General features: G+C 45.2%; 1 protein-coding gene across 1 annotated transcript in view; it reads right to left on the bottom strand.

The window, feature by feature from the left end:
• Positions 1–250: 250 nt before the first annotated feature.
• LOC116388596 (ADP-ribosylation factor-like protein 15) overlaps positions 251–16,117 on the bottom strand; it is a 98,476-nt gene continuing 82,609 nt past the window's right edge. The window contains exon 5 of the mRNA XM_031856615.1: positions 251–1,643. Coding sequence (XP_031712475.1) covers positions 1,491–1,643 — 153 coding nt within the window. The 3' untranslated portion in view covers positions 251–1,490. The remainder of the gene's footprint in view (positions 1,644–16,117) is intronic.

The following is a 16,117-nucleotide window of genomic DNA, read 5'->3' as shown; positions in this document are numbered from 1 at the left end:
AAAAAGGTGATTCGATCTCTCTAAAACCTGACAAATACTGAACAAAACAACAACGACAGAAACATGAAGCAGGCATGAACGTTATCCATTACTGAAGCGCCTCTCTGGGACGAGCACGCACACCTGTGGCACAATGACTAAGACTCATTTCAGAGGTGTGGAGTCCACACGAGGGCTGAACGATGGCATCTGGGACAAAATAAAAACCAGCAGACAGGGAGGGGTCTTCGTCGACAGTTGGAAGGCATTAGGGTGTCGGACAGGGACTTGTCAGATGCAGCTGTTGCTGTGGCTGATTGATAAGAGTTTGTATTCCACCCCGATGGGAGACCGGAGTCGCTCACCAGTGTTGAGCGGGGTTATGTCAAATTACAAAAAAACAACTACAAAAAAACATTACAGTCAAATTTGAGAAAGACAAACATGACATTTTGCTGAACACTGAAAAGAAACTATCACATATCACCATCTTGTGGCTACTTCCAACCCGCGTCAATCAGCGTGGTGGTTATTTTTCTGTTTTTTTGGTCTTCGATTTTAAAGAATTCATAAGTGTGGTATGATATATAAAAAATCTGAACGTAGCTCTACGTGGTTAACATACGGAGCTATCAAATATATCCTAAATTGCACATTTATAAAAAAAGCATTCAGACTTGTTTGCCCTTCCTCTAAATGGTCCCCGTAGAGTCACCTAGCACTTCGTCACATTAGCAGTACTTGCGTATGGCTGCGCAGCAGTACGCTCGTTTGCATGTACATAATACTCCATGAGATACTCGGACTATGCTATTCAGATTAGATATTCAGACGTGGTACGGCGCACCGATATGTAGCTACCGTACATAACACTAGGCTACTGGCTCCGATCACACGACGACGTCGGATGTTACCGAGTGAAAAAGGAGGAGAAGCACGCTGGACAGCCATACAGCACTTCTCAGTGGAGGGAACATGGCCGAGCCCCACCCAAACATCCTGTAACATAATCACTGGAGATGTTAAACATATCTACAGACAACCTGGGCTCCGCTTGATGTGTGTGTGTGTGTGTGTGTCAGAGTGAGTGATGTGTGCATTAGTGTCCCACATGGTTTAATCACAAGGGCACAGACAGTAGTAGATAAGATTTCTGCCAAAGTTCAATGACTTTTCTTGACAAAACTCGGGTTTAATGGCAACTCTCCTCTGTCGGGTTGCAGCGGCTGACTTGTGCTTGCACACACACACACACACACACACACACACACACACACACACACACACACACACACACACACACACTCTTCCAATTTGTACAAAAATGAGAGCGCAGTGACGGGAGGATGACACGCAATACACTTCTCAGGGGGAGAGGCCGACATCCGCCGTGATTTTACTCGTGCGTACATGTTTGTGTTCGTGCATGAGAGCTCGTGTGTGCATGGGCACCGGCGGGATGTTTCTTCGGCGTTGGCCGCTGATGTCTCTTAGCATTCGCGGTGCTAGCGTTATATCCTCGCGGGCTCCGTGTCTTTGTCCTCCAGCAGGCCAATGAACTGACTGAAGCTCTCCTTCACGGCCTCCAGGTTGTCGGCGGTGCTTCCCTCCAGGATCCAGCGCTTCCCTCTGGCCAGCGGCTCCAGCTCAAAGTACTTCTTGACCTGCCGGTGGAAAAGCGGAGAATGTGGTCAGTCAAGACATTCAGTGGGAGTCCTGTATTAGCAATTCTTCATGCAAATTGAAATGAATTGTGATCATTTTAGAAATGTTTAAATGAACAGCTACTAGCCTGAAACCAAACAAACACATTCAAACATGTTGGAGGAAAGTAGCCAATGTGATGCTTTAGTGGGGACTGAAAACCTCCATGGTAAAGATTTGGGATTGTTTTAAGTGTGTGGAAGTGAGGAACAGGATTATCTTTTTTATTTTTCATTCTATTTTGACCACAGTGTTAAAAAGAGCCACGGTTTCACTGTTGCGGCCAAGAACATTAAAAAGGATAACAGCAGGAGCTCTTTGTATCATTCCTGTCCACGGTTCATTAATTTCCCATGCACATGTGCATTTCCTTCTCACGATCGCTCACAACTACGCGAAGACGCCGCCATGAAACCGGCCGAACACGACTCTGCGTCCACAATGCAACCAAAGCCGACAAATAAATGGAATAAAAACTATAATATAATAAAACAACATGAAATGAAATGAAATAAACGTTTGCTCTTCTCTGGGAAATGTGTGGCTTGTTGGCTTTGGCACTGCTCTTTGGAACAGTTGGTTATAAAGTTCATATGTTGGCTTTTGGCTGCTCATGACAATGCGGGTGTGGGTGGGGGGGGGGGGAACCAGAACCAGCTGCTACGTAAAAACAAATCTCAGCAGAGGGAAACGACGTCTTAGACCACCACTCGAGATACTGCAGGTTGTTAGGGTTTCTGACATTTCCAAGCGTAGAGTAATGGAAGCAATTTTGTTTGCCCAATGAGAACGAAGTTCAGCCATCTCCTCCCGTTTGTCTGATCACCAGTGGAGGAAGTACAAAGACAAATGTGTGCCATCTGCAGCTCTGAGAAGAACATGTCGCCGATGCGATGACACTACATCTTCCCCCCGTGTTTACTTATCTGGTCAGTTTCATGTTCAGTTGGACAGTTTTTTGTTCGTCTGTAAAGGTTTAAAAGATGCGTTTCTCACACTGATCAAGTTACAACATGAACAAATGCTGGAATAGTCATGTGTTGTCCAGCACAGTGTAAGGATGAAGTATTCAGAACGTCATTCAAATTGTATGGGTGTTTTTCATCAGTTATCTTTAATAGTTTAAATATGACAAGCGTGACTGTACACATACTATAAAGTAGACTCTGTTTGTTGGTTTCTTGTACTAATTATTGCAATCTGGTATTCACATAATTAAAGCACACAGGCTTCATCAATCATTGCAAGAATATTTATTCCGTGAAGCCATTTAAAACATTACATGTCCATTATGTCTTTAATGGATATGTTGAGTGCTCAGATAGTATTTCTACATATTTCTGCAAATATAAAAACAAAGATTGATTATTGATCAATTTATTAAAGAGCAGATAACCTCAGTGTTCTCAATTGGTCTTTTTTTCCAATACTAGAAGACGAATACGCTTGTGCACCCTGTAGACTGCACCCAATCCATGCAGGTGCCCGTCACACAGTCAAATTACTTTTCAACTTCAAGTGAAATTGCTTTTGTCTAGACCGTGCTGGGCTGTCTAGCTGTGCCATGGTGTGTGGCATGAAGAGGATAGGGAGGAGGAGGAGGAGAGGGAGAAGGGGGAGGGTATTCTTTGTGTCTGCTCAAATCCAGCCAGCCATGCCAGTGAGTGGGAGAGGGAGCGCTGTCCCTGCCCCTGAGCAGAGTCTCTGTCCGGGTGTAATGTGAGTTTAATGACAGATTAAGTCACCTCAACCGCGTTTGGCTCGGAGGCCTGGATAGAAAGCCGAGCAGACCCAAACAGTGTTAACAAATCTGTCTGGGTAACTTGAGCCGCCCTAGTCCGGGGCCCTAGCCTCAGACCTAGACTGCAGACGATGCAGCTGGCTGCCTGTCTGGCTGGCTGGCTCACTTGTCCGCCTGTAGCCAAGACCCTCTTCTGGAAGACTCTGGCCTCTGCACTGGCAGACTGTCAAAAGGCCAGCAGTGACCTCTGTGCAAGTGCAGACAGGCTCAAGCTTCTCTCACTTCCCCTTCTTGCCTCGGAGGCCAACAGAACACGCCCGGGGGGCATCTTGCAGCGCGACAAATGCCTTCTATCCTTGGTATGATCGGACAACTGATCTGACCAGATGGCTCATTGCGCTTTGAGTGCCTTCATAAAAACACGAGTAGTCGGAGATACCGAAAGAATCCCCCTGTCCAGTTGGTATGAACACCTTTGTACGGGGGGGGGGCGCGCACATGTCATTGAAAGGACACATCCAGCCCGGAGAATTTAATCCCACAATAGGCGGACGGGACACGTCGGCAAAAAGAAAGCGCTGTCTCAGTGTTACACTGCTGAAGGAACCCCGTGACCTTACAGCCGGGCACACCCACACTGGCAGTCAAACAGTGTGGCCCAAACCAGTTTCCCTGAGATTAAGTCCTCCTAAGCGCACTTATGCTTGCTTAAGCAATTGCGTGAGGCATTGGGAAGGGTAAGCCACACAAGACACCGGTTGCCAGATGGCTCCTAAGTTGACCACTGGGTCATCTAGTCTAGCTTCTTCTAGGTCATACAGAGCGGGGGCCTCGCCTTGTGCACAGGAGAAAGCGGCTTATGCATGCATAAGGGTGTCAAAAAAAAAATCTGTAATCACCTGTGTCTGTTTCGACTGTATTCCTGCTGCAGCCGGGTTAGCCACCTGGGTATTCTGTTGTGAAAGTCTTTCGCAACAGGCCTGAATTGTTACAGTGACCTCTGAGCCTGTAGTTGAGAACGGACAACGCATTGGGCTGGATTGTATTTTGAATTCTCATGACATGATTGATGATACAGTCAGTTGTATTCAGCATCAAGAATAACAGATTAACATGAAATTTGTATCCAATTTTTGCAAAGCAGTATCATGAAAGGCCTTCAAATTGGCCAACTTTTTGAAAAAGTTTCTGCATAAGGGGCTAATTTATTTTTGGGTAACAAAAACTCAAATTATGGTAATAAAAAAAATCAAATATGAAGACTGTCCGGCTGCACCAACATCTGACAAATTCACAAATATTGGCTTCGGTTGTTTTCAACATTTATTACGTTAAGTAAGTAAGATTGGATGAGAAATTGGTGATGATGGAAAACATGAATCAGTGTTCAAGTATGCAACTGCTTTAAGGAGTGAATGAGGGAGAGGTGAGGGACAAGTTGGCTGAACGGCTCGTCAGCTAAACGTAATCTCCTACCCTGGTAAGCCTACTTCAGGCTCCTTAAGGCAGCGGATGGGCATGCATGGCACGTGCATTCCAGCTGCTCCCTGAGCCCTGCCAAGATTACTACATGTGATGGTCACTGTTGGCACCATGTCATGTCAAGAGGATATCCTGACAGAATAAAAAGAGCTTTGGCGGCTGTCTACTGGCAGCAGAGCCCTGCTCTGGCCTCCTGACCAACTAAACACACCAGGGAGGCAGAGGCTAAAGAAAAAAATAAGAGACTGGCTGACTGGACTAGAGAGAAGAGAAAGATGCCTGAGGCCAACTTCTAGTCGTGGAGGTGCATAATGTCAGCTGCTGGGAATCTAAGTGAGAGACCCCCCTGACAAATTTATATGCCTAAAAATGTAATGCAAAAATGTAATCTGCAGTGGTGTTTGGTTTGAAAATAAAACTGAGCATTGAAACTAGAAAGCAGGAGATATTGTTCTCAAATGCTTCTTAAATTATAGGATGCACTGAAAAAAAAAGTGAGAAAAATCTGTCTTAAATCAGTACGATAGCAAATCAAGCTAAAATGAACTGCCACTTCACTTCTATCCACACTCATAGTTCAGGCTGTTCTCATGAAGCATTTGTAGCTAATCCTATGAAAATGAATACGCTGTAATTCGTACATAATCCCACTTAATCAAGTCGTATGTAATCCATGTAATCATGAACCAGAAAGTATAAAGACTGCAAAAAGCCACAGGTGGATGGGTAAAAAAAACACCATGATTTTCAGCCAGAAGACCGCTGTTCATACCACCGTGTGAAACTAAAAGTCAATGTTGATTTATTTGTCCCATAACTTCAGTACTTAAGTACTTCCATAGTTAATTCAACCCAAACCAAAATCTTCTCCTAAACCTAACTAAGTAGTTTTGATGCTTAAACCTAACTAAGTATTTCACAATCTTCTACTAAACCTAACTAAGTTGTTTCCTGCAAAGACTGTATGCATGTAACAAATTTGTTGCAGGACTTTCATAGGAAAACGCATGAAAAATGAGTAGTAACTATTTTATATGAACCGTTGTACGAGGGTAAAAGGCAACCCTCAGACCAAATCTAACAAGCTCATACTCCCACTCACACCTTTAGGCAGTCCAGATTGAGTCTGTGCTTCTCTATCGAAGGTGCCCGGCCGGTGTACACATATCTTTGAAGCAAATAAATACACTAACATTTTTAAGAGAAACTAACTTTGTGCCAAACTGCCTTTGGGCAGACAATGTCACAGACACTAACAGTACACAGTCAGCTGACAAATACCAGTAACTGGCCCACCTCTGTCGTGTTTGTCAGTTCTTACTTTGCGTTTGTGCCGAGTAATTCAGGTTAACTGCCGTTCTCAAGGGTGCGATGGCAGAGGTCCAAGGCAACAGATTACACTCGGTTTCCATGCCATGTTCAGGATCTTTCTGATAAAAAGACTTGCTGTGGTTCAATGGTGCTGCGCTATGTACACGAATTTGGGAAAATCTAAAGTCAGATGTAGCATTCTTGCAGAGGTTGACAGCAAAACCAGATGTAACAGACGCAGGTTTGTTGGACACACTCCTACAGCAGATCGGTATCGTAAAAGAAAGTTAAAATGACCTGCGCTGTCAACTCGCAATTTCTCATCTCGGGCAAGTTTTTTTTTGTTGAGTCTGGCTCTCGCAGTTGCCTCAGGATCCAAAAGTCTGAGACAGGTATCAAAACTAAATTCAATAATATCAAATAATACTAATAATCTCTTCCTGTTTAAGTAATAAGATCATAAAGGGAAGAACAGGAAACGTTTACTTGAGAAGATTTTGCCTTTCGGCCATATTAAAAAAAGAAAAAAAGCCAAAACAGAAAGAGAAGCTGACAAAAAGGACAAACAACTCAAACAGATAAGTGATCCTTCAAACACTTCTTTCCTGCAGGCAACTGTCAAAACTCCTCCGTGGAAAAAGAGAGCTTTACTCAATAAAATCATTGGCGAACCAATGATCTTAGGCTTGAGGGTTTCATTTGGATAAACTTCAGCAGGGGCCCGTTTTCAACAAAAAACTAACATCCTTTGCTCAAAGGCTTAAGAGCATGTGTGTATAAAGTGACCTACCGGACGCCTCTTGATATGTGTTCTAGCATTTAGTATCTTAGAAGGGAATTATCAATTTGGTATTAGCTTTAAAATAAATGTGCCTCATAAAATAGAACATATGGCCTCCAATGCCCTTGTTCTAATGTGTACCATGACAACATGTCTATCCTGCTTCACTGTCATGTGTCAAAGCCTCACCACACGGTAAGCCATATAACTGGAGAAGGAAGCATTAGGGGGGTCTCTGAACTAGGGAAAGTGGCATACTCAAATATCCAAGACAATCAATTACACCATCCCTTGACATGTTGGCCCCTGTGAAAATATCAGTCACTTGGAAAGTGGCCCGTGCTGGCGACTGCACTGAAATGTGAGATCCACTTACCATACAATAGATATGCCTTTGTTTGCCTTTCTGGCTTAGCTAAAGAGCCTTAAAGACATGCAAAATCCCAGAGGTTCCCAAGAGAGGAACATTTGGGAAGCCTGTGAAAAAAACAAACATTGCACCACAAACTGTGGGAGGTGTCAAATGGAACAGCCCACTGGCCAGCGAGTAAAGCCTAAATCCTATTTAAGCAAGGCTTTAACACTTTAGGCAATGGACCCAAGGTTTTGTATCTTACCCAAGGTAGACCTGATCATGGCTTGAGTGAAAGTATTAAGTAGGGTGGGGCACATGACACTACAACCTTTGTTTCCAGATTACATGAAGTAAGGACTTCCATTTCGTTGGGACAGCTAACAGGTGGCGCAGTACAGAGACATGAGTGCAAAGGATTTTGCATGGTCCCCGTGGCGAACCCCGACCGATCTGAAGACCGCAACAATTCATGTGCATACTCGCACTCTGATCCCTGTTTTCCCGACACTTTAGTGGGCTCTGTAGACAAATCTACAGCAAGCACAAAGGAAGGCTGGTCCTGCGCTCATCAAAAGCTGCCCGAGATGTCTCACAATGGCTGCATGTTGCCGTTACAGCATGTGTTCTTGTTTTCTACTTGCTTCCTCGCACTTCTTGTCTTTAAAAATGCATCGGCTATCTGGTGGCCGGCGTGTTTTTGGAGGAAGGCAGAAGAGGGATCAATCGCCTCTGACCAACGAGCCAATCCTCAATGCGGAGTGGTGCACGGTTGTTCGCACGCAGTTGTTTCAAATTTTGCAATTGCGGTATTGGCCACAATTGTGTAATTGCTGTGGGTTGTGGGTGCCAATGCAGAACCACGCAGCCGGGCTTACGAGCAAATTCAGAAAAGGAATGGATGTACTGGTTTACAAGAACCCATGACAACAAAAAAATAGAATACAAGGACCTTAAACCACAAGCCTGAGCATGGACAGAGGGAGTGGAGGAAAGACAGAAAGATGTGGACTTTCACTTTAGTATTTTCATTTGCTGTGGAAACGATCCAGGCCGAGCCAGCGCGTAAAAGCCACAGGAACCAGGCCACAGTTGTAGAACTGTTGGACCAGGGGATTCGGCAGGCAAGAAATTAAGACTCAAGTCCCTATGTCATACTACAAAAAAACCCAAGCTGCCTTTTGATTTACCGTCCTGTTCCACTCAGGTGGGACCACGGGTCTCCCTCAGGCTCGGCGCAGGTTCAAAGTGATTCACTTGCGGTGCACTTCTCTTCAAAGCCGACTGACCACTGCCAGATCACAGCCGTCCTCCGAGGGGCTGTAAATCTAAGTGAGAGACCGCACAGAGGACATTCTTCCCGACCCTGTCAGTAGCCTGGTGGCATTTATTCTTTTTAGTTTTATCAGATGACTTCCACAAACACTTGGCTGACGTTACCTGGGTGAATGACCCGTGCCTCGGGTCGAGTAGTGGCAACAACAGATGCGGTGTGTGTTTGCGTAGCACACATTCAAACATGCCTAAACATAAGGGATGAGGGATTGGTGATGATTCAATAATGATTATCTACTTTCAGCAGCATCACACTGCTATTATATTATCTTTCTACAAAATATTTGTTTCCATCTAAAAAAGTCTGAGCAAGGCGAACATATTATTGTTTCAGGGATGTGAAGTTCTGTTTTAATGAGGCGAAACACAGCTTACTGCTTAGAACATCAGTTTTATTATTTTATTGTATATATATATTGAAATTGGCAAACATTACCAGTACTGTGATAAGAGTTTTGGTCACATCAAAAGAGGCAAACCCGACTGCCCAAACAGGATTATTAAACCCAATGCCACGGTTTTCTGTTAAACCATAACATCTTAAAATACATTTAGTCTTTTGGGTCGGGCCCCTGAAGGAGATCAAGGACTGAAGGTTAGGAACCTGGTGATGTTACAGTCCAGAAGGATGAATGACATGTTCTACAGTTAAAGAGTGCGGGTCGGGGGTAAAGGGGAAGGAAAACATCCGTCCCCTTGTGTAGGCTGGGAAATAATTGGCATGTTCGGCAGCTGGGACACGGCCCCTTCACCAGGGGTTGACCTGCAGGACACTAGGAAAAGTCTGTGAGATCAGAATATCTGGGATGTGTGTGTGTGTGTGTAGGGGGGGAGTGCGGGTGGGGGGTACCCATGTTTGCCTTGCTTTATTACAGATTTACAGTAACTCAATTTATTAAAGGCCAAGAGCTCCCTGACAAGGAACATCTGGTATGTGGGACTTTCGGCGGGTGAGCTGGCGTCCTGCCGACGCTCCCTGCTGCAGGGACCGGCACCTTCCCCTGGAGCCCGCTCTCCCTCTTTTCTTCTTCTTCTTGTGAAGAGGGCCGCCGCGCTGTAGCGGCCCACACAGAGGGCCCTCAAAGCCCAGGAGGTCCGTTACAAGCCACCCCTCCTCCTCCTCCAGGACCCCCCTAGTGGGACCCTCCACCCCTTTCACTCAGGGGCCCCCCTTTCACGCTCCAGTCCTGACAGTTGACCAGCTTGAAAGCTGCAGCAGGCCCCCGCTTTAGTACACAGCACGCGGCATTACAATCAAAGTGCTGCCCTTCTGCAGAAGATTTAAACCATGCGTCAAGTTGGAGTCTGCGCGCGCACACGCACACACACACACACACACACACACACACACACACACACACACGGACAAACACTGTCATATGCCATCAGATCTGAAATTCAAGGTTCCTGGGTTTTCTCACCTCTGCCTTGCATACCTTCACCTATTTGTAATCATGACCACATCGTCACATTGTTTCTGGGGTACGTGCATGTGTACATGTTTGTGTGTGTCGAGGGGAACAAAGCAGAAAGATGGGACTGAAGACTAATCATAAAACAAAGGGTGTAATGAAACCAAGGCATATTTGTTGAAAAAACACAAAACTCACATTCCAAAGCACCTTCTCTGCAGCCGTCTCTGACTTTAACTAATCATGGTGCACATCACTCCGCCCAACTAAAATGTGTTGAATCCACACGTCAGTGGTGTCTCGGTGTAAATGCATGGTTGCGGTTGCAACCCCCACGGGCTCAGCATCAAAAGTGAGATTTGATGTACTTTAGGAAATGTGTTTATTTTTATGCACTATTAGTTCCTTCTGTTACAGAACTGCTTCTGGCTGGTTTTTAACCACTTCCAGGAAATCAAGAGTGCACAGCCAATGACTTGGCCCAGCCACAGCACCAGCAAACATTTCCATACCACAACAGTAGAGGATGAAAGATGTCCCATGTGCTCCTTCTTTTCCAGTTGATTTTTACTTAAACTCAATAATGACAATCAGGAGGGAGCTACTTCAAAAGTGAGTCCTGGATCAAACTTTTCCAGGAGTCCCGCATTTGTAAAACATTGCTATGCAAAAAAATCATTAGTCATTAAGAGTTTTGTCAAAAGGGTGAGTTTCAATGGATGAAAACCTCTATGGAGGAGAACCCCCGAGAGATTCCCAGCGTTTGATCCCTGTGAGTCAGCAATGGAACCTGGGGGTCAAATTTCATGCTGAATAGGCTTTTCGGAAGTCTTGTCCCAGCTAGTGGCGGCCGGTCGTCCGACCCTGCTTGACCAGCGGACAAAGGGAGAGCACTGACCACAATTGGAATGGGGTGGGGGGGGAGATTCTCTTTTCTCCTCCAATGGAAAGTCCGGTCCTGAATAGGGTCTGGCCGGCTGAATTGCACTCCACACCAATTTTGAGTGTGAGGACCTGATGGGGGTCAGGGTTCAGCAGCATTTGTGGGAAAAGGTGCCCACGAAACCTGCTGAAATGCCCTCTCACCCACGGTGCCCCTTAACCTCCCAAAGGGACGGGACCACCGGCCCCGGGGGATGACAGGATGAGAAAGGCTGCATGGGTGGGAAAAGAGAAAGAAAGCAGGGAGATGAAGGTGGGCGGGTGGGCCCGCACAGGCGGGATGGACAAAGATGTGAGGGAGATAAACCATCAAAGAAACGAGAAGTCTCTAAGTAGCTTCACATATTGCGCTTCGAAGGTCAAACGCGCATTCTCCAGAGGGTAATCAATATGTGCCGCTTGACTGGTTTTCCACCCCATGCCTCCCGAGGTGGGACGGATGAAGCGTCGGGTACAAGTCTGTGAGATCTCTCTTGACACTGAGGGTCTGTGTAATAATGCACGTAGGCTCCAAAAGTGGCTTGCCATTTTACAAAAGAGTCAGATCTATTTACTAGCTTCAAACATCTGGATTCACAATTCTTTACTTAGCGGTGCATTCTGACGTGAGGCCACCAAGCGGGGGACCGCAGTTCGAGATTTCTCTGCCAGATATGTCGCCCCGCACTTTGACTCCTGTTTTCAAGTGTAATAATTGGCGACCGACAGTAGCGGAACACTTTCCGTGTCGCAGCGAATAGAAGCGACAACCCTCATGCGACTTCATTTCCTTCCACGGACTGTAAGAGAATACCATAACCCGACCAGGAGTCAGGCACTTTGTTCCACATGCATAATGCAAAGGTGTTGCTCACTTTCCAGCCACCGCGGAGGGACATTTTTTTTGGTCGCCCTGCTTGTTAAGAAACAGAAAGCGTTTCACAGAGATCACAGACTCTGCTCGAACTAACCCTACTTATTACCTTCACACCGGCAACAAATACTGCACTGGTGATACTAGAAGGCACTGCACGCATTACGAGGTTAGAGAAATGATTCCGGAACTGCAAACGTGTCGGGATGAAAGTGGGTTTCCCACGTCTCCTCATTAGGTTACGTTATCAAATGATTAAATCCCACGATGGAGAGCAATGACAAGGTGAAGAGTAACACAAGACTGAAAGGCAGACTGGCATTTAAAGACGGCTCAATTTAACGTTCAACAGTTTAATGTTCTGTTGGAAAACGAAGCCGTTAATGCTGTGAAGATCGGATCATCTCGCTGCACATGGCGGGGCCACTGGCTGACTGGAGACACCTCTTGCTTTACATGGAATGTCACACGTCGGGGCGCCATACAGTGAACCTCGTCAGCTGACAGGAGGGAGGAGAAAACACGCTCCGAGAACTACATCGCACCGTCTGCAGTTTGTGTAAAGTGTTGGGGAAGTATCTCTGTGGATGCTGGGATCTATTTTAGCTCATTGGCTAATCTTCCAAAGGTCCACATTAAAAACATGTAAGAATACAATAAATCATATACAATTCAACCCATAATTGTTGACACACAAATCATAGACGTTACGTGCGTACATATACAGTATACACACACGCTTACATACAACGCCAGTACTCTACAGTCTCTTTAGTGTGATGTAGTAGATATACAGAATCATCTTCACGATAAACAACTTACAAAATCATATACTAGCACGAATGAATGCTAATTGACCGAATGATGCACAGTGAAATTACACGGATCGCAGTTGTGACGAGCTCGCGTGGAGTCGGTCAGTGAGTCGCTGCTGGTGTCCAAAGCAGGAAGTTAAAAAAATGTATTCTTAAAAAGCGAACATCAAAAGAATAACAGGCAGGCATCAGCGTTTGTCTGCAGAGAGTTTGCCCTTGTTTAGAAGGCTGACACCTTGTAAAGAAAAAAGAGGCGCTGCTCTGCTTTATCTTCGTTACATAGGAACAACAGAAGACTCTCATACCAGTTATTTTTTTCATGTGCCTAAAAACAAATGTATTCAGAGGAGGAGTTAAACGCAACACATCAGAGATGAACACTAAACATGTCAGTGAATAGTGAATATTTCCTAGAAAATGACCCGCTCACACTGTTGACGTGTCAATATCGTTTATATCATGAGTGCAAAAGCACTCATGATATAAACGATAAAAACGAGGAGGGACCAAGCTCAGCAAGGTCACCTGCTCCTCATCAATTTCTTTTTTTCCCACCGTAGTAGGCAATTCGTGAGTCGGGGGGTTGGAGAGGGGGGCTGGTTGCTGACCGGCTTCAGTCTAGACGGCTCAATACGCAGTTGACTTTTTAAACCCGCTTGTCTGGAAAAAGAGCAGACGTGAGGTAAGAGGGTGTGTGTGGGGGGGAGCTGCAGCAGAGAGCGAGTGGTGGTGCATTTCAGCTGCCACAGCCAGCAGAGAGAGGGAGAGAGAGAGAGAGAGAGGGAGAGAGAGAGAGAGAGAGCGAGAGAGGGAGAGAGAGAGACGCTATTGGAGAGCTATCCGAGTCGCTGGCTGTGGCTCCATTGTCAAGGTCAGTGAGCCGCGGAGTAAAAAGTCACGCCACCTGACCCTCCCCCCCACTCTCCCTCCCTCTCTCTCCCTCTCTCTCTCTCCGCCTGTCTGCTTTCCTGCTGTTCGTCCCCTGTCCTCCCCCTCGGTACCTTCCATCCGTCTCGCCCTGCTCACTCAGCACACGAGGGGAGAGAGTATCTGATCCGTGATCGCACAAATATTCTTTTTTGTTTTAAACTATTTCTCCCTTTACGTGGTTTGAGAGGGAGAGATAACAGCATCGGCACAAATGGTTACAAAGATCCTCCCGGCTGCATATGAACACCTGAATGTTTCCCCCCCTCTCTCATAAAATAGATTCAATCATCAAATCTATGAATCCATATTTCCTACAGCGGTCTCTCTGCTGGTGCGGTGTCTACACTCTGCACCAGAAAACTGTATGCAGCAGCTGGACCTCAACAGTTTGGAGCACATTCATCCACATTTGGCATCCCGAATAAAAGGTTTCGATGGGAAATTAGGAGAATTCAGAAAGAACATTCGTTCAAAATGCTGACTGCACTCAATTTGCAGTTTTCATTAGTCCCGATCTTTGGCAGTCTCGCTGAAAAATAAAATATAAATATATATATTTGACAGTGCACAATGATCTCATCTTTACAAGACTGGCTCTCTTAATTATTATTCTGCAGAGAAATATAGAAGAAATTCTGCAGAAGAAGAAAGATTATATTGGCTCACTTCTACTTTTGCAACATTACTTAACTCTCTTAAGGCGAAAGGGAGCAATGAGGGATGCGGACATCTGCTGAATCATTTGACAGGGCTGCAGCAAGTCATTACTGATCGTCTGGATGCTTACTACTGATGATTAAATCTAGATGAGAGGACTCAGAGAGGTTATAGCTCACAGACTGCCCTTATGATGATTAAGCACTGACCGGAGCTTTTTCCGGCGATGAGGTATGTGAAAAAAAACAATGAAAGGGCAAGCCAACGCAACAGGGACATGCTGTGCAGCGTTGGGCAGAGCATCACTATTGTCGTGAGCATCAGTGTTGGACCGGCTAACATGCCCCCCTCTGGGCCTTCAGCAGTCCTTCCTCTCCTAAAAAAAGAAATCAGTCTGCGACAATTAAAAACAAGAAGAGGGGGAGGGGGGCAGAACACACCCGTCACGACTTGTTGTGATGAAGACGGTCAATCGGCAGACATCTGACATGACGTCGTTCGCAACGGCACCACGCACTCATGACTGGATCAGAATTTTCCTCTTCAAAAGGGCCGTGCTGATATCATTTCATAGGTAGCTGTCAGAGTTGTGTGAAAACAACAATTTTGGTGAGACACTGACAATCTTTTTTTATTTATTTATCTTTTTTGCTCATTGTTCACACCAAGTCATTCTATCTCATTATTTGACCGGTCCCCTCTCAGAAATGACCAGCAAAGACCCCATTCCGCTTTTAATAGAGAACATTTAATGTGAACATGCTAAGTGATCAAGACATGATTCTACTGCAATTGACCCTATCGCTAAGCCCCGCCCACAGAGCTACCATGGAGCCCACACTGTCACTAACTGCACTCCATGAGTAAATATTATACTAAGATCAAGAAACAACACTGTTCCTGTAAAGCCAGATAGGTCTTTATTCACTGCTACAATCATTAAAAAGGTAAAGCAGCATGTGTATACATTCAGTATACCTTCAGTGGCTAGCATAGCATAGCACAGTGCTAACGCTAGTTAATGTTGTTCTAACATAAAATTTTAGAAACTTATACAAATCCAGCCTGAAAACGAGGACAATCTGACATGATTGCATGACAGTCTATGGAGCAGAGCCGTATAGTTATCACACACGGGTCTGAGCTGATGCTCCACTATGATTGGCCAGTCTGCGTTCAAGGGGCAAAACTTAGTGAAGGCTGAATTAAAGTGACTGATCTAACATTTTACTGCAGTAGGTTTTTAAATGAAAATGTTTAATATTGGGTCGTTTAATTGATGCCTGTTGTTTTCGATGCTGGTTGTGTGTGAGCGGATGAGTTTTGTTGTCTCTAAACTCTCTTTATTTCTTCTAGACCTCAATCAGATCCCCTGATTAAATTAAAGTTGTATTCATTCTGACATTATAAACTAAAATTTCAAAAGGAAATTAAAAGGTGAAATTCACGGAAGGTTTTTTTTTCAAAAATACTTCAAAAACTCCCAAAACTAAATATACCTTTAACATTCTTATTTTCAGATGACTGACGTCCAGCTTTCATCCTGTTGATTATTCTAAATGAGCTGGCAATAATAAGACACTTCCACTCAGCAATGACGCAAGTGCAAGGCATTGTAAGGGTGATCTTAACAAGTTAGTTGGTAACGGAGTTGCTCACACTGTGTTGTTTCCTTCTCAAGGTCCATTGATTGGCCCTTACCTGTGCCTCATCTTCTGCACAACCAATCAGCAGCCACTGGGGAATTTAGAGCCACCAGCGTCACCGGCTACAATGACACACACACACACACACACACACACACACACACACACACACACACA

The sequence above is a fragment of the Anarrhichthys ocellatus genome, unplaced genomic scaffold (genome assembly GCF_004355925.1).
Source record: "Anarrhichthys ocellatus isolate YVR2014 unplaced genomic scaffold, GSC_Weel_1.0 scaffold17, whole genome shotgun sequence".
NCBI classification, from domain to species: Eukaryota; Metazoa; Chordata; class Actinopteri; order Perciformes; family Anarhichadidae; genus Anarrhichthys; species Anarrhichthys ocellatus.
Note: the sequence above shows the minus strand (reverse complement) of the source record. Positions and strands in the feature narration are given on the sequence as shown.